Consider the following 26,470-nt stretch of genomic DNA (forward strand, 5'->3'; position numbering starts at 1 on the left):
TCACCTCATTGTTGTCAAACCTTAATTTACCTAAAGCGCTATTTTAACATGTTGCAGGTGTTCAGTTTGTAGGAGCAGAGGAAATGTAGCTTGTGAAGGAAATGTGTTAAAACACAGAGCAGTCTCAGAGGCCACAATATTTTTCCCTTTTAAACTGCTTCCCTCCCTCTCCCCCCGCTTCTTAAAAAAGGATCTGAGCACCTGGAACGTGCTATTCCTTTAGTGGAAGATGCGCATTTATTTCCATGGGTGTGGATGTGCTTCCTGACCTTAAGCCAAAATGGATTCCATTTTAATGTTGTTTTTTTTTTGCATTCAAATTAGCCCCTCTTGCCGTGTCGAAGGTAAAATATTCTTTTGATTTTTGAGCTTATTGGGACGAGTTAAGAAGTGCTCATTTGAATACGAACTAAGAAACTAATAAAATGGTAGCCATTTTGGAATAAGCTCTATTAAAACGGTCACTATCTCCAAAAGACCGTGTGGATAAGCCTGGGTGCTGGTTGCAGTATTTTGCTATTTGCTTGTCCCTGCAATAGTTTGATAGTTTTGTCAGCTGTTGGATCTGAGCATGGCCAAAGTGTTTGGCATTGCTACAATTTGCAGAGAAAGTAATTTCCACCACTAACAAAATTTATCTTTTCAAATCCAGAGTGGCTGTTGGTCGTGCATAATAAGACTCGCTTACTCTTTCCAGGCACTCATTACTTTTCTTGGGAAGTATCCAGTAACTGGCATAACAAATTGCAAATGATAGTAATTGCATTCCAGTTGAAGAATATACTTCTACAAAAAGTACCTGCAAGTGAGAGGTTCCCAAGGTAGACAACGTATGTCTTTTGGAAGTAGTATGAAAACCAGGAAGCCCTTTGATTTTTTGCTTCATTCGAAAACATTTTGTTTCAGAGAAGCAAGAGTTTCTTGTGTGGCTAAAAGGGGAACCATTTGCTTCCCGGAAGAGCGGGGGGAGGGGGGTGCACTTGGATCAGCTTTTGCTTGGTATGTAGTGCGACCTAATCATAGTCCACTCGGGTAGGGCCGGGAAAGATAAGGCCCATCCCCCACATTAGCGTCTTACTTAGAAGTGCACCTGCGCGCACATGTTTCTTCAAGCGGGAAATCCCTGTCAAACAGAGACAAAGTCTTCGCAAGTTTGTGCATGTGACGACAACAGACCAACTGACGTCGATTTGGGTGGTGCGTGACGTCATATTTCGCATTGACCTTCGGCATTCTGGGTAAGCATCTTTAGTAACAAAGATGGCGGCCTTCATGGCGGGTATTTCAAACACATGAACAGCTTTGATTCTCTGAGTGGTCGGGATCGACCATACGACGATTTTACCATGCCAAGAAAAACTTGTGTCCCGCCGGCAAAGAGAAGGAACAGCTTCAGCAAAGGTGAGTTTATATAGTGCTAATTAACTAGAGTAAACATGTTCTGCGGATCGCGGAAATTTTTATTTCATACATGGATGCCGGTGCCTTGCACTTAAGGTTCGTTATGCGTTTTAGAGATCAGGCTAACTATAATGAAATATTTCCGTCAGAAAGCTTATATTTATAATTATCGAGTTGCTTCGCATTGGTTAAACTGTTAAGGTATGTAGCCATGTGTCCAGTTAATTCAATTCGAATCTGGTCGACACACGGTCATTGTGTGCCGAGAATTTAAGCTTCTATTCAAATGGATTTTTTTGATGGGATACTTTAAAAATTATCGATTATCCTTCAAAGTGACTTTCCCTTTATTGATAAAGGTAGGTAAATTTTAAAATGACATGGAATATGCAATGGCATCAAAATGAGACGCCTACGCTTTGGTTTGTAGCTCGCCGCGGATAGCACTGTGAGTTGAAGGCCGTGAAGAGGAATTTGCATCGCTCGTAATTGATGAATATTGCTGTCAAACAAACGTTTTCTGGTTCTTAGGCTTGTTCGTAGGTGAAAGTTTAATATTCAACATCGACATCAATACTTTTAGTTGCTATGTGATAATCACGAAAGAAAATTGCAAAGTCGTTTTGATACTTTAGTAACTGACGATCGTGTGATTGTACGTGAAATTCTTGGCATAAAAAGCACTTCAAGACGTTTGCTGTTTGTGTGTAGATTTTAAATTAGTGCTGGCATGCGGGCACTTTTCTTCACTTTATACAATGAAGTCCAATGGGTATCTGGCAAACAAAGCTTGTGTTAATTATGTTTGGTCATTGCAGGAATGAAGGATTAACGCGGAACGATTTAGTATTTGCTCTTTTTTATCTCTTTCTTATTTTACTCTAAAGTCGTTTCACGCATAACTTAAACACTTCTTCTTTGACTATATGAACTACGTCTCTATGATGTTTTGCAAGACGGAAGTTTTCTGTTGAGTTTTTTCCTGTTTGTTCTGAAGTTTATAAATGCAAATGATTTGTCGTGTATTGCATATTCAATTTAACACGACGTGACGTTCCTTTGAACCTTGTAAACATAAAATCCTTCCACGTTTGCTGAATCAGGCCGGAGTGTTTTTGTTTCTGGCAACAGACGCTGTGTAGGTCCTAGAGTTTTAGAGGCTGGTTGCCTTCGTTCTGTGAATGGCCACTGAATTTTGTTAGTAGTCCCTCATAAGCGGTATGCTTAAACTAATTTGCAAACTATTGTAATCTGTGATACAATACACTGCCAAGGGCTCTTTAATATTTATTGCATTCATCCGTAAAATGCATAAATCTTTAAAGGTCCCTCACAAAAGCGCTACAATGAATATCCTATAACAGAAAAACGTATGAGTTTAAATTTCACTAGATTAACTCTTGAAACTCTACTGAGATTCGTTAGAAGAATGTCGCACAATTTGTGAAGTTATGAAAAACGCAAACGGGTTTAAACAAAATTAACCCAGGCCTTTTTCAAGGAAACATTGCGAAATAACTGGCTCAATTTTACTGGCTGAGAAGAAGAAAAAGTAATTCTTTTCAGACCACTGGCCGTTTCCAACACTAGTCTGAAGACCGCTATGGGACGGCCAACGTTTGGACGAAAAAAGTTGTGTTGCACGGACAAGTCGGCCACTGACGAACGTGTTTAGAAGAACAGGTAATAAATACTTCATTAAAGTGTCGATGAATGCTGACAGTAATGTGTCGCTCCCGGGGGGGGGGGGGGGGGGGCACTTGACCCATGTTTGGGTGTAGGGGTGCCGCTGGGGGTTTGAAACCCTGACCCTGTTCAGGACGAAAATAACCTTAAATACCTACCCTGTGTAGGACAATGTCCTCAATTTTAAGACCCTATTTAGGGCAGAGGACAACATCTAGCTCTTGTGTTACACAAGTGTTTATTGGCAATAGTAATAACATTTAAAGGCCCACTGTCACTTACCGGACGTGATGTTCCACGCATTGAAACGCGAATACCAATTACAACAGATAAAATAATACATTTCCTAGAAGTGATGGCGAAAAATCCCAAAATTTCGCGTTAACAGCGGTGAATTTTAAGTGGAAACTCAATTGACGTGAAGCATTGTTCCCTAAAATAAATGCAGACTATTAACGTCTCTGATTTCGGATTGCCAAATACTCGACGACAGTCTTACAACCATACCCTGTCTAGGACGGGTCCGGGACAAACTCGCTTGATATTATATACCCTGTTCAGGACAGAGGGGCCAAAAACCATACCCTATCCAGCGGCACGTCCCCGTATAGCCCATATAAGGGAGTACCTCCCCCGGGGTGTCGCTGCATAAATAAAAAGTCTACACTATTTATAGTAGAAGTAAAATTAAAGTCAAATGCAATCGTAAGCAAAAAAACATTGCATGCTTAAGATTAAAACACTGCTTCAGGTCCATTTTAAAACAATACTAGGTTAATTCAGACGGAAAAGTCACTTTGTGTGAAAACGGTATGGACATTAAAAATCGTCTGATTTTGTAATCACTTTAATCAGAATGACAATCGACGGACTGATTCGACGCCCAAAATCGCGTTTGTCCCGTTTTCACAATTTGGGCACCTTTTTTTTAGAACCCGTCGTTGCAGAATGAGAATACTTAGCCAGAATGGCGCGGTTTGGCGCGTTCTTTTTTTAATCAGCTGTTCTCATTCTGAAATCGCCTGTGGAATGGCACTCCATGCCATTCCGGCTCTTTCGCTATTTGGGACAGAATGAATAAGGTGGAGGTCAATTGACCGTATTCTAGGACCAGAATAAACGGAATTCACTCTAGATTTCTCGTTTTTTGTTAAATTTGGGAGGGTGAAGAAGCAACCATTTGCCTCACACGATATTCAAGACTCATTTTGAATTCCCGTTACTCCAAAAACCTCTTGCAAGGGAATTGTGGTAATTATTATATGTATTCTTATTACGGAATACGTTCTGAATCGAATAAATCCTAAGCATTCACTTCCGCTTTTCGGAATACAAGTTTTTATTGTTTTTTTATTCCAGTCTTTCTAATCATTACGATTCTGTCCCAATTCATTCTAAAAGAGACCAAATAACGACTTGCCTGTGTCAGCCGCGGTAGTCCGTCTTTTAGCTTGAGAACGGCCTTTATATTTCATTGTAAAAGTTCACATTAACTTGAAAATTCGATCAAGTACGAGAATTTCCACCAGTGGAACAGCTAAAAAGTTTTGAAAGCTAGTACTGAATTACCAGTAAGAAGAATTTCGGCAAATGTTCCAGTGGAAATACCGAGCTCCACTTGTTGTCTTTAAGGGTCGGTCGACAATAGCTCGACGGCTGGAATTGTCATATGACACAGAATTCTATCTGGTTTCCTTGTCGGAAAAGCTCTGAATTGATAAAGGCGTCTGCTCTAGCTCGCAGGCTAGGAAGGAAGTAGAAAGTGTACACACTGAATTTTTACAGAAACTTCTTAGGATTGAGAAGCGTAATATTGACTTCAGACTCCACCTTATTTTCTTCAAGTCAAACAATTACAAACATCCAAGTTTGGAAGTGATTCAGTTGGGGGAGGTGGGGGTGGGGGGGGGGGAGAGGGGCATTAAACAATTTAGCCGGATTGTAAAATGCTTTGAACATCGGCTGAAAACAGCGTTGCTGAAAATTACTAATCTAATCATACCCGGAAAGGCCTCGCTTGATAAACCAATTTCGCAGTCAGCGGAACTTCTGACCTCTGATGTCTGTGAAGATGCAAACTCCAGAATTCAAGGTTTCTAAGAACAAGGATACGGAAACTATTCAAATGATACAAAGAGAAAGAAAAAAGAATTTTCCTAGTTTATCGTGGTTTGTTTTGGTACGTGTGAGAATTTTAAAACAGTAGTGTACATAGGTAAATCGACAACCAAAAAAAGCATGTCGCCGTTTAATTAACTCTTCCTTAACAATAATCCCAGACGTGAAAGATTTGCGATGACAATACTTTTCATTACCCAATTTCGCTGTCAAAAATATTGAAAATAGATTTGTCAGTTTAGTATGGAACTAAAAATATTTGGTTGCTTCAGTCACCAAGTATTTAAAATAAATCTGGGATCGTCTTTTGTTATTGTTCAGTTGTATTTTATGCCCACTTAATCAAGGAATATTATGAATAATATTAAACACACCTTTTCCGGTTGAAGCGGCCCTTTGTTGATAACTCACTGGGTGTCCTGATAACACGTAAGTAACGAGATTGCATATAATCAAATTGTCTGAATTTTCCAGTCCAGTTGCCGCTTTTCTTCGTTATCTTCTCGTGATCTCTCAGCCTTTTAGCGAATAGTTTTTTTGTGGAATTGTTCAAACGAGCAAACTTTACTAGGTTTCGTCAGTGTTGTAGAATATGCTTGTTTTACCGGCCGGCTCTTTCCATGAATTTGCAAGTTTTCTCAAAATTAATTGATATATTCGAATACTTTGTTTGTATCTGTAAGCTTTTCTTGTTATTCAGACTAGATTCGCTCTTTTCTTCAAGGGTTTCAGTAGATTTTCAGTGCAAGTAACCATAAGCGAGGCATTATAGTTCGCTAAACCGCGGAGACATTTGATTTGGTTCAGGGGGATGTGATCATGTGAGCCAGTTAAAGCCTTTTAAAATTTAGAAAAGAACTTTGCGAAGACACGCCTTCTGATTTGTTTTGATTTCTTTTTACTGTAAAGACAACCTGAAGTGTTTCCATCTTTTTTCAGTGGTGAAGATTCAAACATTTTCCTTCTAAAAATCATCTGTAGAATTAAGTCTGGATAAATTAGAATTATCAGTGGAAATTTGAAAGATTTTGTTCAAAATTGCAGTGCCGGGAAGCACTCGCTCACAGTTTCGACGTCCAATACTTCTATTTGCGTTTCCGCTGGTGGACAACTACTCTGAGTTTTGACCTTTTTCATTAACTTCTTACTCAATTCAGAGAAGAAACCGAGCTAAGTAAGTTAAACTTAAAATATAACAAGATCGCATGTAAACCGGCCAAAACTCACTAAAGGTGATTTTATTGGACTGGTCGGCTCTCCCACTGATCTGCTCCCAGTTGACCTCGTCGTAGATGATCAGTACATAAAAACTGCCGAGTTTTGTTAATCCGCTCCAATCATGTCCTGTTTTGACCATCCATGTTCCTCTCTGGCTAATTTGTAGTTCATTTTTGTTTTTTCACAGTATTAAACGTTATTTCGGTATTACAGTTCATCTATGTTCATTAAAAGGTTAGTATCATCCATGCGACATCTAGAGTTTAGTTTTCGTTAAAACTGAGTGTCTCAGTCATGCGTGTTGTCGCGTCAAACATTACCTGCAATCAGGTGAAGTCTTTTTTTGTTTTTGTTTCTGTTTTTCTTCTTTTTGCAAACAGATCAAGGCTAGTTATAATGGCCTCTTCCTTCAAGTTTGATACCAGTCGTGCTTAAAAAAAAAAATACATCGATGAAATGATTCCAAACCGGCGACCTCATCCGGAAAATTGTTGTTGGACCCAACGCAGTTCTTTTGTTGTGCACAGACGATTTCCTCTTGACAAAATAATCCGCCCCGCTTCCCATTTGTGGTTTGATTCACGGTATCTTTACTTTGCATTTTCCGGTAATTTTCTGTATTGTTCTTGTCTAACACAGGCACCCACGCCCAGTTTGTTTGTTTTCTGTGTCATTTCGTATTCAAGCAGTTTAACAAGATTTATGACTGTGAGGCAGCAGTCTCATTAGTGTTGCAAGCCTCCTAGAAATATTTTGGCTGAGAAATCTTCGGCAGATGATTGAAAGTTTCGTGGCGAAGTAAAGCGAACAACTTTCATTTTCTGAGTCGCAATTTTTCGCTCTGATGCCATCTCCGCGCTGGAAATTTCAGTTTAAAAGATCTTATTCAACGAGGGGTGAGTTGAGTTTCCGTCACAAACTATGCTAAATGCTTTGAAGTTTTTAAAGTTTGTCTCGGGAATGTTTGTTGGGCCATATTGTTTTTTTTTCTTTACGAGAAGCAGGCTAGATTAGTTACGCGTTAAAGCCATTCTGGATAGTTGTTGCGCGAGATAAGGAACGCTATCTTAAGTCAGTTTTGAGGTACTCAAAATTTTAATGATATGGCGGTGATGCTCGTTTTGGCAATTGTCTTATGGAGTTGTTTTGTTTTCATTTTTTTGTCAGTAGACTAGTATGTAACTGTCGGTAACCCAATGCGTGAACGGAGAATTCAGGTGAATTTTCGTTTAATGTGAACTTCATTTGAATTAACGTTTCAGAAAAGACAGCTTACCAAAATAATTTTACAGCACAAGAAAGGGCGCCCCGGTTGTGATTAGACAGAGTTTTCTTTGTTTGGGAGGTTAAGCAGCTCACACCAGGTGAAAGACAACGAGAGTACACCGACGCAACATAGACCTGAGAAGCTAAGCTCGGTTCTCTTAAGACTTTAGCTTGTATATCTTTGCCTCAAAGCGTCAACGCTCTAGCTTTTTTTATGCAGCTACAGTTCATAATGTTTTTATTTTTTATAAATATAGAGCCTATTTCCTGTGTGCTTTAATTTGAGCGAATGTGGTAGTGTTGATTAAAAAGGTTCCTGTATATTGTGTAGCACAACGTTAGAACTGTCATTGTAAACAAGAAGGAACCAAGCGGACGTGACTCCAACCGGCGAACTTTAACACCTACGCTTCCTTCATTGTCTTTACAACTGTGGGAAACTTTAATTTATTAAGTACTTGGCTCTAAAAACCCGTATTTTGAGTAATAACTTTGCTGTCATTGAAGTATGTTTCCATATCCTGGCAACTTTGGAAAATAATATGCTACATCACTCAAATCAAGCGGATGCAATTCTTGAAAGCGAAGTTTACTTTTAGTCAAAATACAGAAATAACAAATATATTCGCCCGTCGGAGCTGACCAAACTCACGGTATTTTAAAGTGCCATTTTTATCATTTTCGTGCCTTCCATTCAAAACTCCTTTATGTTGCGTTCATATTTAGCAAACACCATTGTCTAATCAACTACCCGTCGTTTGTCAGTCAGCCCAAATGGACTTGATCGTACTTTGCTATTGTTTCTAATGGAATTCCTTTAAAATGTTTTCACACGCAAACCAGCCGACCAGCTATTGTTTCGCCAGCCTTGAAGTGCTTTCCTGTTTTGCTTAGGCGGTTCTTAATTGCAATTATTCATTTGAAGAGCAGAGTTCATTCGCTAATGGGTAATTTGCTTACCCATATAATGACACGGGTTCATCCAGACAGTCTCTCAAATTTGAAAAGTCACGATTTGTCTACACTAAAATTCTCGGTTTTCACATGACGTCACCAAATTCTAAAATTCAAAACTGGGAGGCCTACAAAATTTTTCACCTTCATTCAAGGAAACATTACCTAAAAATATGTCTGTTCACAATTTCTTAGCTCGATGTCATGCTTCCTTTTGAAAATAGAACGGTTTCAATTTCTGAGTTTCCATCGTGCGTGACATAAGGAGGACGGCCGTGACAGAGCTTTTCCGTATCTTAAAAATGACTCTTCAGGTGTTTTTCAATATTCTAAACAATTTAAGTTTGAGGAGAAATATTAATCTAAATATTCGAAAATTCACAAGGGAAAACAAACCTCTTTTCTGGCAAAAGTGAACTCCAGATGTTTTTTCGCATTTCCGGCCGCCATGTTTGTGCCCCTCAGAGGGACACAAACATGGCGTCTCCATACTAAGCTCTATAAATTTATGTGGAACATTTTGTCAAATAACTCGAGTACAGAATGCCGCACAGACCTGACACTTGGACAGATGCCTTATTTATTTATCCTTTATACCATGTCAATTTCTTGACTTCATTCATGGAATGGTTTCGATTTTTTTTTTCAATGGCGTGACAGTGAAAACCGAGAATACTGAAGAAGAAAAACATAGTACATGACAGCTTTTGCTTTACTTTTACGGTAATACGATAAAGTGCGTGTGGAACTATTGTCACAGATTTAATTTCATTCAAGGTGATACGAGGGAAGGGGGATCTCGACGAAAACACCAGAATAAGACTTGGGTAAGGAAACCACTTTTCCCACAATTAGTTAATCTGAGACTCCAGTGTTTTGTGTCTGCTAAGTCGCTATAACAACATGATATTGATGTTCCGATTTCTTATTTTTCGTTTGTTTGGTTTATCAACAGAGATTCGAGTGCGGACGTTTCGAACGTTAGTCCATCGTGAGAGAGCTAATCCTTATTCTGGCTTATTTTTCGTGCCTGTTGTGGGTATAACGTTACAATTGAAATCGCAGGAAATCGCTGTAGTTGTTTCATTTAACTCAGTTTAAGTGTCCATTAAGATGCAAAGTTTGCATATTTTCCCGCGGTTAACATTCGCTCTTGCACGTTTTCTCAGTCGTGTTGCATGCCATTGGTTTCATTTTTCCCGTACACAAAGCACCAGTTTACCGTGCTTCGCCTTGTTTTGACAATTTTGATAGTTTTCTTGATCTTGGATGTTTGGCCATTTTATTGTTCACTGAATCGAAACTGCTCAATGATGAAAAGTAGGAACCATTTATGGTGGGCCGATACCAGTTTTTTCAAATCGATCCGATACGAGTACGATATTTACGATATTTGGCATTTTACGATACCGATATACCCAGTATTGATGATATCCAGTATTTGTTATCGTAACCATTTGCCATTCTTATGCCAGTTTGGATGTTTAAGTACTTGTCTTTGCAGTCTTTGCATTGAAGATTGTAAGTCTTGCAAACAACACATTAATTTTGCTTCCTCTTGCATCTGAAATAAGCTGCAAAAAGTAGGATTTTCTTACTTCTCCTCTTTTTTGTTCAAATTACTACGCGTTTTTGAGTGTTTGATTTGGTATCTCTTTCAGACGTCCAATGAGTGATATTTCGTTGAAAGTTCATTACCGGCAAGCCAGCATAAACAAGGAAATAGATTTGCTTGATAACCTTTCAGTTGTGCCAACGGAGCATATCTTCTTTGCCATGCTTTTAGGCACGTTTGTATCACGTGACCAAGGAATACATACACGTAGTTGTTTACTGTCGCCTCTATTTGGTCAGACCTAAAATTCTTTTGACTGTGTTCGTGAATGAAAATTGAGTTATTTCCGTTGGTTACACTCAAGCTTGATGGATATCCTGTGATGGACTTGAATCCCACTTCATGCTGAGTATCATCTGATGGACTAGCATGCCATCCAGGGGGGAGTAGTAATGCTTCTTTGTTCATTAGGGTTAGCAAAGCGAGCGAAACGCGCGAGGAACGCGAAGTAGTCTCCCGCGAGAAGTGTATTCTGTGATGGACTAACATCCCATCCAAGGAAGAGTAGGAATACCGTTAGAGCTGACACCACGGCAAAGGGCAATTTTGTAGTGTCAGTCGTGCGGTTAGTTTGGTTTATTTGCACGTTAGTAAAGTGACGTCTGGCACGTACATCTCTACTTCAAGAGATCCGAAAACGAATAATAATGAAACGTTTTCTGAACAGTTTATTTGTGCGTCGTATGGCACTCTGCATTCAAAAGTTTAAGAATACCCCAACTAGCTCATTCTACAGAAAAGTAGGTTTAGCTTCGGCAGTGTGGGATGCTTACAGTGCTTGTAGCGGGAGAGTGAGATTAACTGTTCAGTAATGATAATATAGTTATTTTCGTTTTGCTTCCCCCTTGCTTTTGTACGATAATAAATAAAATCTCTGCCTGTTTTAATTAATTCAGCTTAGCTACCTTCACTTTGGCATGTAGGCCATGGGCTTTTGTGAAGTTGGTGTCCAAACCGAAGGAAGAATACTCGCTTTAGGGGACCACACCTCGCGCGTTTTCAAACCCAGCCCACAATTGTTTAAAAATTCTTGCAAAGCCTAATAACTGAGAAAAGCAGCAATCAGCAAGTATTCGGTGAGAACGGCCTGATCATGAACGACAATAGCTAGCTTTCGACAACTTTCCACATGTGTATGCAGATCTCATATTTCGCGTAGGTGTGTAAAAGTTTTATAGTCGAGGAATGATTTATGTCATTACCCTGTTCTTGCAGCTTGCGAACTGATGAACGTCTTTATATGGCAAAGAAGTTTCATAATGGAGTGTTAAAAGGAAGGTTATTAGGAACTATGTTAGACTCATAGTTGTGCTGAATACTCGCACTTAAATTCTGTACTGATTTTTACTGACATGACATTAACAGAACCTGTAACGTTCAACCCTGTTGTGAACTCTACATTTTTCGGGGCATTTTTTCAAAAGGTCCATTTGAAAATGGCCGTCTTTTTTCAACGCAGAGCCATCCGCGCTTTTGCGTCTATTCAAACGTAGTGATCTCGGGTCAACATCGAAAAATACGAGCAAAATTATTAAAACCAACTGTGTTGACAGGCTTTTGGGTTATCAGAAAGAAACTTTGCCCTTCTTGCAGTTCGATGTGGAATGTAAGCATTTTTTTTGGAATGATTCCTTTTGCAGTTCTTACCGGATGTTCAGTTCACGTCTTCTTTCAGCCGATCAGTTGCAGGCATAACAAGATCTAATAATAATCATGATAATCAGCCTTTATCATGACCGCCACTTCCCGCTGGTTGCGTATTTTCAATTTTCACGCGCTTGTCGTCTGGTAGCTTATGTTTTCCCGCGCTCGGCTCGGGTTTTTTCCGCGCCTGCCACCCGCAGTTACTGCATGTTTTAATACACTAGTTGCATGTTTTTCAATGTTTTCCCACCCTTGCCTCTGTTTTGCGTAATTTACCGCGCTTGCCATTATGCTTACCTTTATTTCGCTTTGATCCCCGACAGGAGCGTAGACTAGCATTAAGTTGCTTCAGTTTGTCCTGTGAATCGCGTAGTCGTTCTCAGTGTCGTCACGCAACGAGCGTTTCGTGACGACAACAAGAACTGCTGCGTGGGAGACTACGCGGCAGTACAGCGAACAGGGATTTTTCTCAATTTTCAAAACTGATAAAAAGAAACACTTTAAAGGGAGTCCTCCCTTGCCTATGTGAAGACCAGTTTTAACATGAAAGTGAAAAAAAAAACCCCATTTTTATTACGTTTTGACTGATATACAACAGAACAGATACCGGGAAAAATTGCTTTCTAATTTTGGTTTGCTAATTATAATGTTCCGTTAATTAAGATAAATCGAATTTTTAATAACTGCTGTGGCTGGAGGCAAAAAGAGAAATAAAATCCAAATCCAATTATCTGTGTTTGTGTTTTTGGTTTTTTTCTTTTTTTGCCCAAACACTGGTTTAAATCAGCGACCTGTATTCCAAAACTCAGAGGGTGTAATGCATCAACTTTCACACTGATACGATTTCAATTCCTTTTAGTTTTCGTTGCTACTTTTATTCTCTACACGTCAAAGAAAAGATAGTCTAAACATTCCTCTGTGCAATTAAATGACAAAAGAAAGAAAGAGAGTGTTTATTGTAGCTTTCGAAAACCTCAATTATAAACTGCCCAATCGGACAGCTCATATGACAAGTGCATCAGGCCAGAACTTACCTAGGCTTATTAGCATAGAGTGGATTAATGTATTTTCAAGCAGAAAGATTAACCTCTTGACAAGTGAAATGTTTTCTTTGCGCGCTTTATGTACGCACTGCTCGATTCATCGCAATTAACGATATTTGTCGACTCTTTTTGATTTGAACAGTTGATCAAGGGCTGGTTTTGAGTTAATAAATAGGCGACGCCTAGAAATTTAAGACCTTCTTAAATGTTTCCTGTGAGAGATCACAGTCCACATAGGTCAAAATGTCGCTCTTTTTAGCCAAACATTTTTCACTTCAGGTGTTGTTGAAAAATGCGTTTTCAATGTCAAAAAGCAAATTTTTATCCACTGCAAGAGCTGTAATCCAGAACGCGCTTTTAGACAACAAGACACAAACTTTTAAAGGGAGCGAGCCAACCAGAGAATGTTTGTTTGTGTGACACAGGTACTATTTTTATGGATGCCAAATTGTGTTCATCCATCAAAACTACTTTAGCTTATGTTTTGACCCCAATTCTGCTTTTATAAGTGATCTTGGCAACCAAACTTAGGAAGCTGAGATTATTATCTAATCTACTCAAAAGACAAACGACGTTGATTGATTTTCTTTTTCAAGGATTGGACGAAAATCCTATCCGAGTAAAGGCCTTAACTCTTGTATCTGGAAATGTTTCTCGATCGCAGCTATCAAGAAAGCCAACCGTAAATGCGAGGGACACTGATCTCTGCTCGTGATGAAATGTTTGTAGCGCTCAATTACAGTCCTCGTCAAAGCTGTCACAAATGTTTCCGTAGTCTCGTCGAACAATCTCTCCACCAATCAGCTTGGATATTCTGCTGATGTCTTTCTTCAAATCCTGTCGAAGCGTGTCGGAATTGTTTTGAAATCGTTAAATGTCAGTCAGTCTGTAAAATGTTCACCGATCGCGTAATGCGCATTGCGTGTTCGAGTTTTCCTTCATTCTTTTTGCGCGCGTGATGCTTCTCTGCGCTAATTGAATTTCGTAATTGATGCGCTTAGTTTACGCCAGTACGATAACAACTCTGCTCTGGAGCTCAAAGCAGCGATCATGAGCTCAGGTAAAAACAGATGCTCACTGTTCCTACACCATTTCCTCGGTTGGAGCTTGTTAATTGTCGCGAAAACAGTGGTGTCATAGCGCTGTGTTTCTCTCTGTTTTCAGCTGAGCGGTGTGTTTTTGCCTTGTGTCATACTCACCTAAGTTAATCTCTTCTAGGACTCAAAGGAAAGCTGTTCGGTGGAGTCAAGGTTAAAAGAGCCCGCTCGTTTTCTGGCAGAGAAAAACAGAAATATCCCCCGACGAAGGACGTTAAAGACGGTGAGTTAGCCTTGTTATGAATCGGAAGTCCACGTTCAACGCTTTTACCGGTCAAGAATTTCTCTTGCACACGTATCACTGAATCCTTAGCACAAAGCTTTAATGCCATCATTTAGAATTTATTTTGGTTTATTTCACGCGTTGCAGTTTATGATACTTATTGTTGTGGCTCAATTCTCGAGCCTCCTGCCTATTCTCATTTTAGTGTACAGCGGATGTTTAATTGATAAAAAATTTAGAAAACGCCCAAGGCAAAAACAGACTACTGTCGGCACTATCAAAGGTCACTGTTAAGTAAATCTGAAAAAAAGATCGTCTTCTCTGTGAATAGAAAAATTCCGGTTTGAAGTGATTCGAGATCCATGTCACGTAATCTTGAAAGGTGTAAGCAAATTTAAATATTGATCAAAGTTATTCATCTGTGTCCAGTTTGGCCTGATTAGTGACTGGAAGAAAATTGAACAAAGGATTGGTCGAATTTATTGAACAAGTTCATAAAATGCACAGCTAGCAGAACAGATCTGTTTTTCGTGGCCGAAGATTGCGACCCTCTCTCGCAAACCCTCTGTTTCTCTTAAAATGAGGTGATGTTTTTAAATTTTCTGCTCTTAACGAGGTCTTCAGGAGGCGAGCTTTTATCAGTCATATAACGAGCAGATGCGTACCACTGTACACACACGCGTGGGTTGACGCGCGCGCTTTGCAAAAGAAGTCAAGCATGTCCAAAGCTTTGCAAGTGAGTTTCTTTTTTCGAGAGCACTGTTGCTTAACTGCTGATAAGAAGCTTGAAGCTAAGCGTCTTGGGTTAAGTGACCTTGGATCTAAACAGAGGAAGGAAACTGTAAACATCAAAGACAAAAGCTTAATTTGCTTGGAGGTGCTCTCTCTGAAGCATCTATTGAATTGCATCAGTGTACAATTATGACAATCTAACGAAATAAATATTTTCCTCCCTCTTGAAGCTTTGTCCCAAACAGTAGCTTGTGTAAAAGAACTCTTTTCTTCACTCGTCATCAAAAAACCTTGACTACGACTCTTGAGGAGCGAGAAGTTATTCGCGAGGGAGGTGCATACGAATTATTTTCGTACAATGTTGATTGTTTCCCTTACACGTACAGCTGCCCTATTAGCTTCAGAATAGTCGTAATTTTCATTATTTATGGTTGACTATTGCTGGTTTTTTGACAAGACGAGTCATAATCGAGATTGTTCACTAGAAACCTGCGCTAATAGGCTTTAAATATTTAACACCACTAAGAAGTTGTCAATTTCATGTCGATTTCAGCGCATCATATAAAATGCATGTTTTTGTCCCACGGCAACCGGTGCGAGATACTTTTTATCAGATTAAGATATCAAGAACACAATGAACCAACCCACAAGGCAAGCTTTAGTTTGAATTGTACGTTGTATACACTGGTTTGTTTGACCACATGAGTCTTACATAAATATTGCTGGCGAGCGTGCGCTACATCGTATTATATTTTCTACTCATCTCGATTTACGCGCCGGCGGCAGCTCTCGCCCCAGCTTACAAAAAATGGCTGCCCCAACGACACCGGGGTGATGTGGACGTTTTCAAGTGATGGGAGACAGTCAGACCTTCCTCGTACGCTACACTAAGAGGCAGAAATGTGAGTGATTTTCAATTTCAACTGCTGTTATTACTTTCAATTGTTCTAAGGTACTATCATTCGGACAGCTGTCGTCAGTTCAATACCTGCCTGCGTGGGTAATGTTTTGGTTCGCGGCAAATACTAATCTTTCGGCTTCTCACGTCAAATTGATCGTTGAAATTTAGCTTTTCTATTCACGTGGATGTAATTAAAGTTTCAGATAACCAGTATCCGTCTACGTAGTCGAAATTATGGAAATCCGAGTTCATATAAACACATTTGACAGGTTCGAATGTTCACGAATTCAAAGTGCTCTAAGCCTAAAGCGTTATACTGTATTTTCGCCGTTCGAGATGTTTTGATGTTCGAGATCAACTTGATCGGATGACGGTGAGCTTTTCAATCAAGAGTCTTAAGCTTTTTATTTTGCCGATCATTTCGTGGCTGTTTAACCTAGGGCAAACGGTCTGCTATCCGTCCGTTCAACACGACCGCAGTTCATCAAACGTTAAAATTTGGCATCGTCTTCACTCTGACAGGTTTGGAATCAGTTATTTATTTGTTTCTAAACAAATCCAGGGCTAGGTTTACAGTCTGCGTACGTCGTACTTCAACGCATGCATACTTAAATACATTGAATATTTCGAGTATACTACTCTTCCAGTGAGCTGAATTTTCACGTTTCGTAAATGTCAGATTTTGATTGCAATTTAATCGAAAAAGTTACATTATGCCTTAAAAACCGACAAGCCGTCATATTTACATAATTGAGGTCTAAAAGAAATATACAACAATCTTTTACAGAAAGGCCTGTTCGCTGTGACCTAAGCTTGTATTTTAACTTTCATGCTGTTGTGGTATCGAGAAAGCTGTTGCCATATTTGATGTCAATTTTCAAACTATGCTGAGTTGTCAAAGTTCCACGTTTTTCATACAGCACCTGGTCCAGTACTTGTCAAACGTTAAGACTTTATGTTGTTGTGTGCGAATTTACCTTAATACGGTTGTTTTGTTTTGGCATTTTTTTGAAGCAAGATTTTATGTAAATCAAGGTTTTATTGTGAAGCAGGCGTTACACTGGTTTTTGTCGCTTGAATCCGAGAGAATCAGAAGCCATTGTTCACTGGTGTTATTTTCAATGTTGAAAGGGAATTGCTAAAGTGTAACTAATACTTCAACGGCCACAAGTTTTCGTTTTGGATCCTTAGTTACTCGTTGAAGCGAATTGAATTCAACAACGAAATAATTCATCGTAGATTCCTTAAATTTTATGGTAATGAAAACCTATTCATGATTTTAAACGCGGCTGGTGGGGAATATTGCTGGCGAAATGTCTTTGCGGTTGTGAAGTAGAAAGTATTGATTGATGAGCAGATTTTCTACGTGTTCCTTTTGACACTGACAGAAAAACTGCCAAAAGATTTTACTTTAGTCTGGAACAAAACCAACCAGAGTTGTATGTTTCATGTTTGTTTCAGTTCGTAATTGAATTTGCCTTTTGGGGTGCTTCTTTTGTGATTCTGATAAAGATCTTGTGCAAATAGAAAGAAGTACCTCCACAGGAGAGCTGTGGCATTTTAACAATTTTCAAAGTACTGGCGTCTTTTAAAAAAACAAAACAAAACAAAAACAATTGCTTTACAGATTTCAATTTATTCACAAGTCACAAGAGGTTTGTTATCAAATAATTGTGGCTGGGTTTTGTCGTCATTGGAACAAATTTAATTCCAGTTTTGTCCAACTTAACAATTTCCATTATAGTATAAATGTCCTAAAAATAAACACTTTCTATGATCAGACAAGCTTAGGTTTAGGAAAGACATTTTTGAGATAGCAAACTATGATTCTAGAGTGATCAACATACACCAGTTGACACACTATATTGAGGAACCCATCATTTTGAAAGTTTACACAGGGATGCACCCTGTGAGCAGAGCCTCCTTTTGTCTTTTTCTTAACGCCAAAATCGAGCAAGCAAAAAAAAAAAACTCTGCTAGCAGGGTGACAGGGACGTAAATTTTTCAAGTAAACTTTATTTATAACCACTTTCAGTGTTGGTGCATAGCAGATCTAATAGTGACTATCTTTCAACAACATGCTAGATAAACAGCTGAAAGACAATTTTAACAATCTGATATTTGTTGTGATGGTCCCCAAATGATTTGGGAAATAAGTTGTTGTGATCGTTGTTCCTGTTTTTTCTCCAAAAATTATGTAGTAAATTTTCGTGGAAATATGTCTATCTTTTTCAGCAGTATTATATAGCTTTTGTAATCTTGCCTTGGGAGAGAATTATTCCTTGTTAAGTTAGTTTATTAAGCTCAGTCGTAGGATTAGTTCAACTGACATGTGATATTAATTTTCTGACATCAAGTCATCTTTCTAAGTGTTTTTTTTCCCCAGTAAATAGCCCACTTTGAAAATGAGTGATGGCCTGGGCCGAGAGTAACTGCCCAAGTGATTGTGGGATTGTTTGGGGGGACGATGGCTATTGTTATCGTCCCCCCAAACAATCCCACAATCGCTTGGGCAGCTACTCTCGACCCAGGCCATCACTCTTTTTCAAAGTGGGCTAATTTTAGGCTGTCTGCGTGTACATGTAGCTTAGCAACAGAATAAAAAGGTCTCTGTTATGAATACCCTGATTGATCCTGTCACTTGTAGGGTCAAAATATGAATTTTTCCAAGCTGTTTTAACTTTTGAGTCTGTGGATACAATCTGAAGTGTGTCCATTACTGAAGGGAAAGCAGTAATTTCTTGTGGGACTGTTTTATTTTTTACTGCTTTTAAGATGAATGAAATGCTTTGAGGACATTATTTTTTGTGTGTGCCACATGAGTCAACAAACATCAAATTATATTTAAGCATACCAGACCAGCAAAACATTGCAGACTATTGCATAAACATTATCAAAACTTGGGCTCCTTTCCGGAGACAATGTTGAATTTAATCTATAGAAATTTATTATTAATTATTATTATTATTATTATTGTTATAATTATTATTATTATTATTATTATTATTATTATTATTATTATTATTATTATTATTATCATTATTATTATTATTATTATTATTATGATCATCATCATCCCAGGGCTAAATGAAGATGTAAATTTCCTTCCCTTTTGAAGCTCTTAATATGGCTGTCAGGTGCTGGGAAACACTGATCATGATCGACTTCAACATAAAATGCTTAAAGAAACCCATATCTATTTCCAGTGAGGTAAAGCTGCTTGGTGAAGCATTGGTTAATAAGTTGAAATTTGATTCTCATATTTCATCTATATGTCAGAGGGTAGCAGGGCAAGTCAATGGGTTAATAGACTAAAGAAGATTCTGCCTTCCAAGACAAAGGAAAGTTTATACAGTATCTGGCTTTTATTTTACCGCACTTAGATAATATTTACTGCAGCACTAAAAAACTGGAAAAGGTTAATGAACGCCATCAAGATATTTTCATATGATAGATTGCTGTCTTTAATTGGATTACAACACACATTAGAGGGTCGGCGCATCCAAGATATGCTAATTACAATCAATAAATATTTCCAAGATAAAGCGCCTTCTACAGTGAGGAATTATTCAGTGTAAAAGTCCCAAATTACAATTTAAGGGGCGCAAATTTGCTTGCTTTGCCTAAAGTAAATGGTACATGGGCTAAGATCTTTTTTGGTATTTGCTGCTTGAGCTTGGAATGCGTTACCGGAGGCAACATGGCTGGCACAAGACAATTTTTAAAAAGGATTCGTCACACAGGATTTTAAAATTTGAGAATTTTAGAATTTTTGATTTTAGATTTAAGTTCAATTCGTGTACATACATTTTAATTTAGTTAGTATTTAATTCTTATATTATTTTTATAACCGGTACTTACTTACTATCTAAGCAGCTTTTTCATCACTACTTTGTGATATTATTTATAGGACAATTTTTGCACATTTGCAGACAAAAGGTCATTTGAAGGAATTTTCATGTCTAAAAGAATGTAAATTGTTTGTTTGCCCAACATTACATATTTAAAACCTCAAAAAACGTGGCAACTTCTTAGCAACATTCAGCTCACACTGATGAGTGATGACAGGTGTTTTGCAGGTGGATAAATGCAAAAATTTATTTCAGGTTTATACCAAAAATATTGACAGGACACTGGACAGTAGACAGCTGACAGCTCTCAAGTTTATTCTCACCCATTTTCTCTGAACATGAAAGTTATCGTTGACAATGCAAATGACAGTACAATAGTAAGTTGGCAGCGGGTGACCAGCAGACAGGAGCTAAAGTTCATTTGAATGTTCTTATTATAGAATTTCACTATCTATAAACTCAACATGGAGGGGAATGGCTCACACCATGTTACTAATCTGTGATTGGACTCCGTTTTTATATGAAAGACTCGTAAAAGATCACCACTTAGATTGTTATTTCAACAATAGACTATTGTTAAGAACAATACTGTTTATTCAGACAAATTTTCTGTCATCATCAATGCTTTACAAATGTGGATGGTTTTTTGCAACTTCACAAATTTTGTTCAAGACGGGTTGATCTTCAAAGGCATTGCTGACAATTTTTGCCCTGGGTAAAAACTGGACAAAATTGATTAAATAAACAAAATTGTGGGGGTTTTTGTCAATCATTTTTCGTAAAGCCATTATAAGTGCTTCCACTGTTGACAGATTGGAGAGACTGTAAAGTGTAAATAGCTTTGAGTGCGGATACAAACTTTGAATTTAAAAATGGCTAAATTGTGTGCTAGTGTGGAAATTAAGGCCCTTGGGATAAGTCAGCTTGCACAATAAATTAAACCAATTAAAACAGAGTGCTGAAAAAATTGGGCCTGTCAACCTTTTTCTTGGAATGAAAAGATTTTAAAGTTTTGCTTCAAAACCAATTAAGACTGAATAGTTGTTGAGGAACATGATTTATATTTTTGGCATGATATGTTTATCTTATTATGTTAGCTGTCCTAAGCATTAATTAACACAAAAGTAACACAGTACAGTGACAGCGTTAGGGTTACAGCATCAGCTACTTACAACAGGAAATTGTACAAGTCACTTGTGCTCTCTTTTCAGTTTATGTGAATTTCCACAAATACTTCCATTTCAGGGTGTTAAAATCTGTTTGACTTAACATTTGAGCTCAATAAGATCTGGTGTAGCTCTTTTGTAATATAACAAAAAGCTGAAATCAAACTTTGTTGATTTTTGATTGATTAACTGTCAGCAGAAATTTGTTGAATAGTAGCCCCGGGGGGGGGGGGGGGGTATTCCCCAGAATCCTTGGTGGGGGTGTGCCGCCCGGGTCTTCAAATCCTGACCCTATTTCAGACCTAAACATGCCATTTTCCACACCCGTTTTCAGACCTGACCTCTAAAATTCATACCCGTTTTCAGACCTGATAATTCTGCATCAGTGCCGAACGGAAGTTGACGCAAGGAGTAAAAGTAACCTGGAATGACATAGTTTATCTATTTCTTTTTCTCGCTATCAGTTAGTCGTTCCAGTTACGTACTGAGAAGGAAAATATGTTTGTAAGCTTTCGTAAATGTTCCCCGCCCCCAAAACCCGACCCGATTTCAGACCGTAATTGCCAAAATCTATACCCTATTTCAGACCAAAACGGCTCAAAAACCATACCCTTTGGGGCGGCACATACCTATATACCTTATATAGGGGAGTACCCCCCCCCCCCCCCGGGATAGTAGCATAATATTTTCTGGCTTCCTGGTGCCCAAAAAAGTGAGGCATAGTACATTTAGCCTGTGTGTAGTGTTCCTGTGTATGTGTGCATGTTTCTGACCCTATCACTGTATATTATTCTTCTATCAAGTATGGCTGTCCTGTGTTTCGATCTCCTTTATGGTTATTTCCGGCAGCCAGTACTCCCTTTTTATTCCCAGTGAACAGACTTGTAATGTAGGGAATGGAGTACAAATAAACATTGTTGTTAGAATATCTTTGAGTTAGGACATTTTTAAAGTTGTCATGGAAACAAACCAAGAAAGATCATGATGTGTACATCTGTACATTATTTTCATTTGTAAATAATTTTGAGTATTAAGTTTAAATTATATATATTCTCTCAATAATTATTTTGGTTTCACTGTGTTTGTTAAGGTTTCTTATGTCAAGAGAATTATTTTATAGATAATTCTGGAATATTCTGAAGCCAGATAACTGTCAGCAAAATGTCTGATCTATTGAGATTAAATTAAGAGGTCAAAAGATGAAGGTTAACTTGAACACTCTTGCAAAGACACTCTTAGTTCTTTTATAATCCCTTGCCACCCAAGGTGTATGATGAATCATCCCAGCAAAATGCCAAGACAACGTTCATTGGTCTACATACTTAGTGACAATTTGTTGTACCACTACACTAACACACCTGATAAATCACAGTCTCACCTGACTCTATAGCATGTACTGACCATTTCCTCCTTCCGCAACCTTGCTTTCATAGCTTTTTGTTTACTCTGGCTTGCTAAAAATCAACATGGCAACATTGAAGGGGAGATGGGGAAAGGAAGAAGGTGACTGGTTCAATATTTCTCATTGAGCGTATAGGTTATGTTATTCTTTTAGGCAGCCATCACCCAAATAATGGTTACCTCTGATTAAATTACATTGCTTAGTAATGATAAAGAAACTGGTATTGGGTTGTAGGGCTAATCATGGATTTTTGCGGTTTTTGTATCATTTATAACAAGTTTGAATTTTGTTTGAGAGAACAGATAAAACCTGTCCTGTGAAAACCTTATTTTCCGACAAAAAGTACTCATTAGATGAATTTTTAATTTTCTGTGTAGGCATTATTTTTATCGGCATTTTGCCATGTGTTATTTGATTAAAATATGTTCCTTTTAATTACGTGGGATGCCTGTGCAGCCCACGTTATAAAATGGGGGCCGTTTGTATCCACAAATGCGCATCTTTCAATTATTAACTCGTTTTAGATGTATCAAATTCAGTTTTCTCCTAGAGGGGATCTTTTTGTCTCGTATTGTCCTTATTGTCTTTAACAAAAACGGTCCAATCAGAATGCAATATTTTAGTGTATGTCAGGAGGGATCGGACGGGAGTTAATTACTATTGTGATTATTCAGGTCCTAGTGATCTCTCGGTGGAACTGAAAAGGCTTGACTTTAGTGGCGTGGCCATATTGTTTTAATGTTTTAGATTCCAATGTGCCGTTTTCAAAAAGAAAACTAACCCTTTTGAAGCAGTAAATCGAAAGAATAACTTCTAAGAAGCACTCGACAGTGAAAACGGTGGAAATTGGAGAGTTCAAAGCGAAGGAATCGTGCTTCTGTTTGACACTTGTAGAACCATCCAGAATACGTGGGGGAAAGGTCATTGATACGCTAAAACACACATCGCATGACTTTGTCGATTTGATGCTTAAACGCAACTGGAAATCCACTTCAAAAAAAGATTAAAGGTTTGATTGTCAATTTTTACTAAAAGTTTTCATTTAGGAAAGCTTTTTGCCTGTTTTCTTTCTGTTTTTTTGATGAAACGAAAACAATTTGTAATCTTACATTGTAATCTTACACTTTTATTTACATAACCAGAGTAGAAAACGTGAGTCACGCCAAGTTATTGTAATAGAATGTCCGGTACAACGAAAGACTTTTGTATGAGAAGCAAAAATATGATGAAAGTTGTCAAGTTTTCATGTATGCAAAAAGTTTTGATTAGCAGTGAACTTTTCAGATAAAAAGAGTGCTCCTTTCAGCTGAAGACATTTTCTGGCGGGAACTACTTTTAGGCGGCAAAATTTCAAGTAGCGCAACTCAATATCACGCATTCTTTCTGACTAAAACTGTTCAGTTAGTTCAATCGCGAAGGGAGGGAAGGTTAAAAAATCGGTGAGGCGTACAATAAATGAGGCCACTAGTGCTAAACATAGTCAACGCATCCCACGTTAACGCTCTGAAAAGCGTCTTGTTTCTGACAAAATTGGAGGTCATTGTAAACTGAAGACTTTTTTCCTCTTATCTCTGTGGGTGTGGCTTGTACTCTTTGCTCTTTTATCTCACATTCCTTCTGTGCTTAAACTTCTGTGTTATTCCTTGTTTACAAGAGATATTAAGTAAAAATAACTTTTGGCAGCAATATCAGGTATTCAGATCTCTAAATCTCCAAAATGCTATGGTGAAAATCATCTTTGTCCGAACTGCTTATTGTTTGCTTTAATTTATTACACTTTCGGATTTCATCCACTGGCCGAAATCTTCTATGAAGGGGTTACTGCTCAACAACTTTTATTTGAATTTTCACACCTCCAAATTTTACAAGCAGACACAAAAGTTAGAACCACCTAATGTACAGCATGACAAACGGCACCAAGGGAAAGTGCTGTTTAATAGCTAGCTTTCATTTGAATGGTAACACTTATTAATAAGTTTTTTATCCAGAGACTCAAAAGTTGTAAACACCTTATAATGGTCAGTTTATATTTGTCAGAGTTTCAGGTCTGCTTCATGTCTTTGACATGTAATAAATCTCTTTTAATTAATTTGTCTGTGTGCCTCATTTGACAGTTATTAACAATGCTTGTTATACTGATAAGAAATAATGAACAGTTTAAATTCATTTTGTTTTAATATAGTTTGTGTCCAATAATAATTTTAAAGGTCCTCCAAAACTTCTCACAACCAGTTGCAAAAATCTTTCTCAAAAGCATGCAAAAAAACAAAAAACAAAAAACAACTATATATTTGTCCTCATAGATTTGACACCTAAGTCAGCATCGATTCTTTATAAAGTCTGCTTTTTCTGCTGAATGTGTCATTAACTTGCAAGTTCCAGATGGTTGCTGTTGTTTGCATTTTTGTACAAATCAGTGCTCAGCCAGAGGGCGGATTTTAGCTATTTAATATTCCTTTCTGATTTTCAGCACAGAGAATCAAAATTGATGGACCTTTCTTTCCAGGAGCCTTTTTTGGAACTAAGAGAAAGTTATCCTCAAAACTAAAAAGAAAGGTTTTTATATAGATGCAAATTAATGTTTAGTTGTTGTTTATTATTATTATTATTATTTTTTCTTGTTTTGAAAATTAAGATTACAGTGGGGAAAGTATGCAGCTGAAAGCTGACTCTCCAGACATTTGTTATTGTTATCTGATTAAAAAAAAAATTCCAAAGAAAGAAAAGATATACAAAATGAATATACAGTCTATAAAACTGTAGATTGTGCTGATCAAATTTGAGGGATGTAGATCATGCAGAAATAGCTCAACCCCTTTAACAGTGTATAAGAGTCAAAAACTCCACTTGTGTTAGGGTACTAATATGTCTGTGGTTTGACGTTTGAGTCAGTGGATGCATCTTGCGACCATTCTGTTTCATATGAAAGCTCCTGTGTGAGTAGTTCTTTCCCGTGGTGCTGTTTATTATGCTGTACAAGGTGGTTCTTGCTTTTGAGTCTGTGGATGAAATCCTAAAGTGTGACCACTCAAATGAAAGCTACTGAACAGAACTTTCCTGTGGTGCTGTTTATTATGCTGTACAAGGTGATTCTTACTTTTGAGTCTGTGGATGAAATCCTAAAGTGTGACCATTCAAATGAAAGCTCTTGAGTAGTACTTTCCTGTGGTGCTGTTTATTATGTTGTAAAGGGTGGTTCTTGCTTTTTTAAAAGTAAATGGATGTGACCATTCAAATGAAAACTTTTAGGGCAGACTTTCTGTTGATGTTGTTTATTTATTTGTTTTTCCAAAATAAAATTTGGTATTTTTTGTTTCGATTTGGGCCACTTTTGGGGGTTAAGGGGTGAATATGTAAAATTTCCACTTATCTTCCATCTGTACATTTGAGTTTTCAAATAATCACAGACTGAAGTAAAAAATATTTTTTGATGTTATTGAGAATCATAATTTGTTCCTTTTTCAATTTAGTTGGGTTTCTTTATTTTTTTATTTCTTGTGCGTAAATATTTAAAGCAATGTGGATGTCTCCATCTATATCAATCTATTTTGATTGATTCAAATTAATTTTAAAATGCAACCATGAGGTTTTTATTGTAATCGATTTGAAAATCAATTTAAGATTCAACCTATAACAATAGCGATGCTCTATTGCTAGATCCCATATTAACAGCAATGACAGGAACACTACCAAAACATTTCTCACTTCAGATACTGTTTAAGTACCCTAGAAATTGTTACTAAAATGGAAAGGTGCTTAGCAGACTACCAGCTTGACCTACATACTTCTCCTGGGAGATGACGTGCTACAACAGCATCTTCCCACGTAGTGCTGTGTAATGTGCAGCATGTACCGTGCAAAGTATTATAAATTAGAATAAAATCACCCTAATTATAGCATTTTTATAATCAATACGTATTTAAGGAGTGTGAAGCATCACAGATGAAACATTTTGCATTGCTCAAAAATGGCTCTGTCTTGGTTTGTGAGGCAAAAGGAAGCTGCATCTCAGAATTTTACTTTGATTTATGACAGTCTCCTCCATTCTGGTTTGTGTTCCTTCTTCACAAGTTATGGTATCATTTAATTGTCTGGGATTATCGTAAAGCCAACAGCAATTGAAGATTTTCCCATAATTTGTCTAGAAACGGTT

At 37.8% G+C, this 26,470-nt stretch overlaps 1 protein-coding gene across 6 annotated transcripts in view; it reads left to right on the forward strand.

The window, feature by feature from the left end:
* The first annotated feature begins 1,249 nt into the window (after positions 1-1,249).
* Positions 1,250-26,470, forward strand: part of LOC146457728 (uncharacterized) — a 39,663-nt gene continuing 14,442 nt past the window's right edge. Inside the window, exons 1-2 of one of the 6 annotated variants that reach the window (XM_085091640.1) lie at positions 1,250-1,401; positions 14,164-14,265. In XM_085091640.1, the coding sequence (XP_084947766.1) occupies positions 1,293-1,401; positions 14,164-14,265 (211 nt within the window). In that variant the 5' untranslated portion in view covers positions 1,250-1,292. Of the gene's footprint in view, positions 1,402-7,115; positions 7,320-13,803; positions 14,006-14,163; positions 14,266-15,616; positions 15,900-16,261; positions 16,421-26,470 lie in introns of those variants that run through there. The other 5 variants (XM_085091643.1, XM_085091641.1, XM_085091642.1 and 2 more) reach the window with 5 other exon arrangements.

This window comes from Pavona decussata, unplaced genomic scaffold (assembly GCF_977016875.1).
Source record: "Pavona decussata unplaced genomic scaffold, jaPavDecu1.1 SCAFFOLD_238, whole genome shotgun sequence".
Taxonomy (NCBI): domain Eukaryota; kingdom Metazoa; phylum Cnidaria; class Anthozoa; order Scleractinia; family Agariciidae; genus Pavona; species Pavona decussata.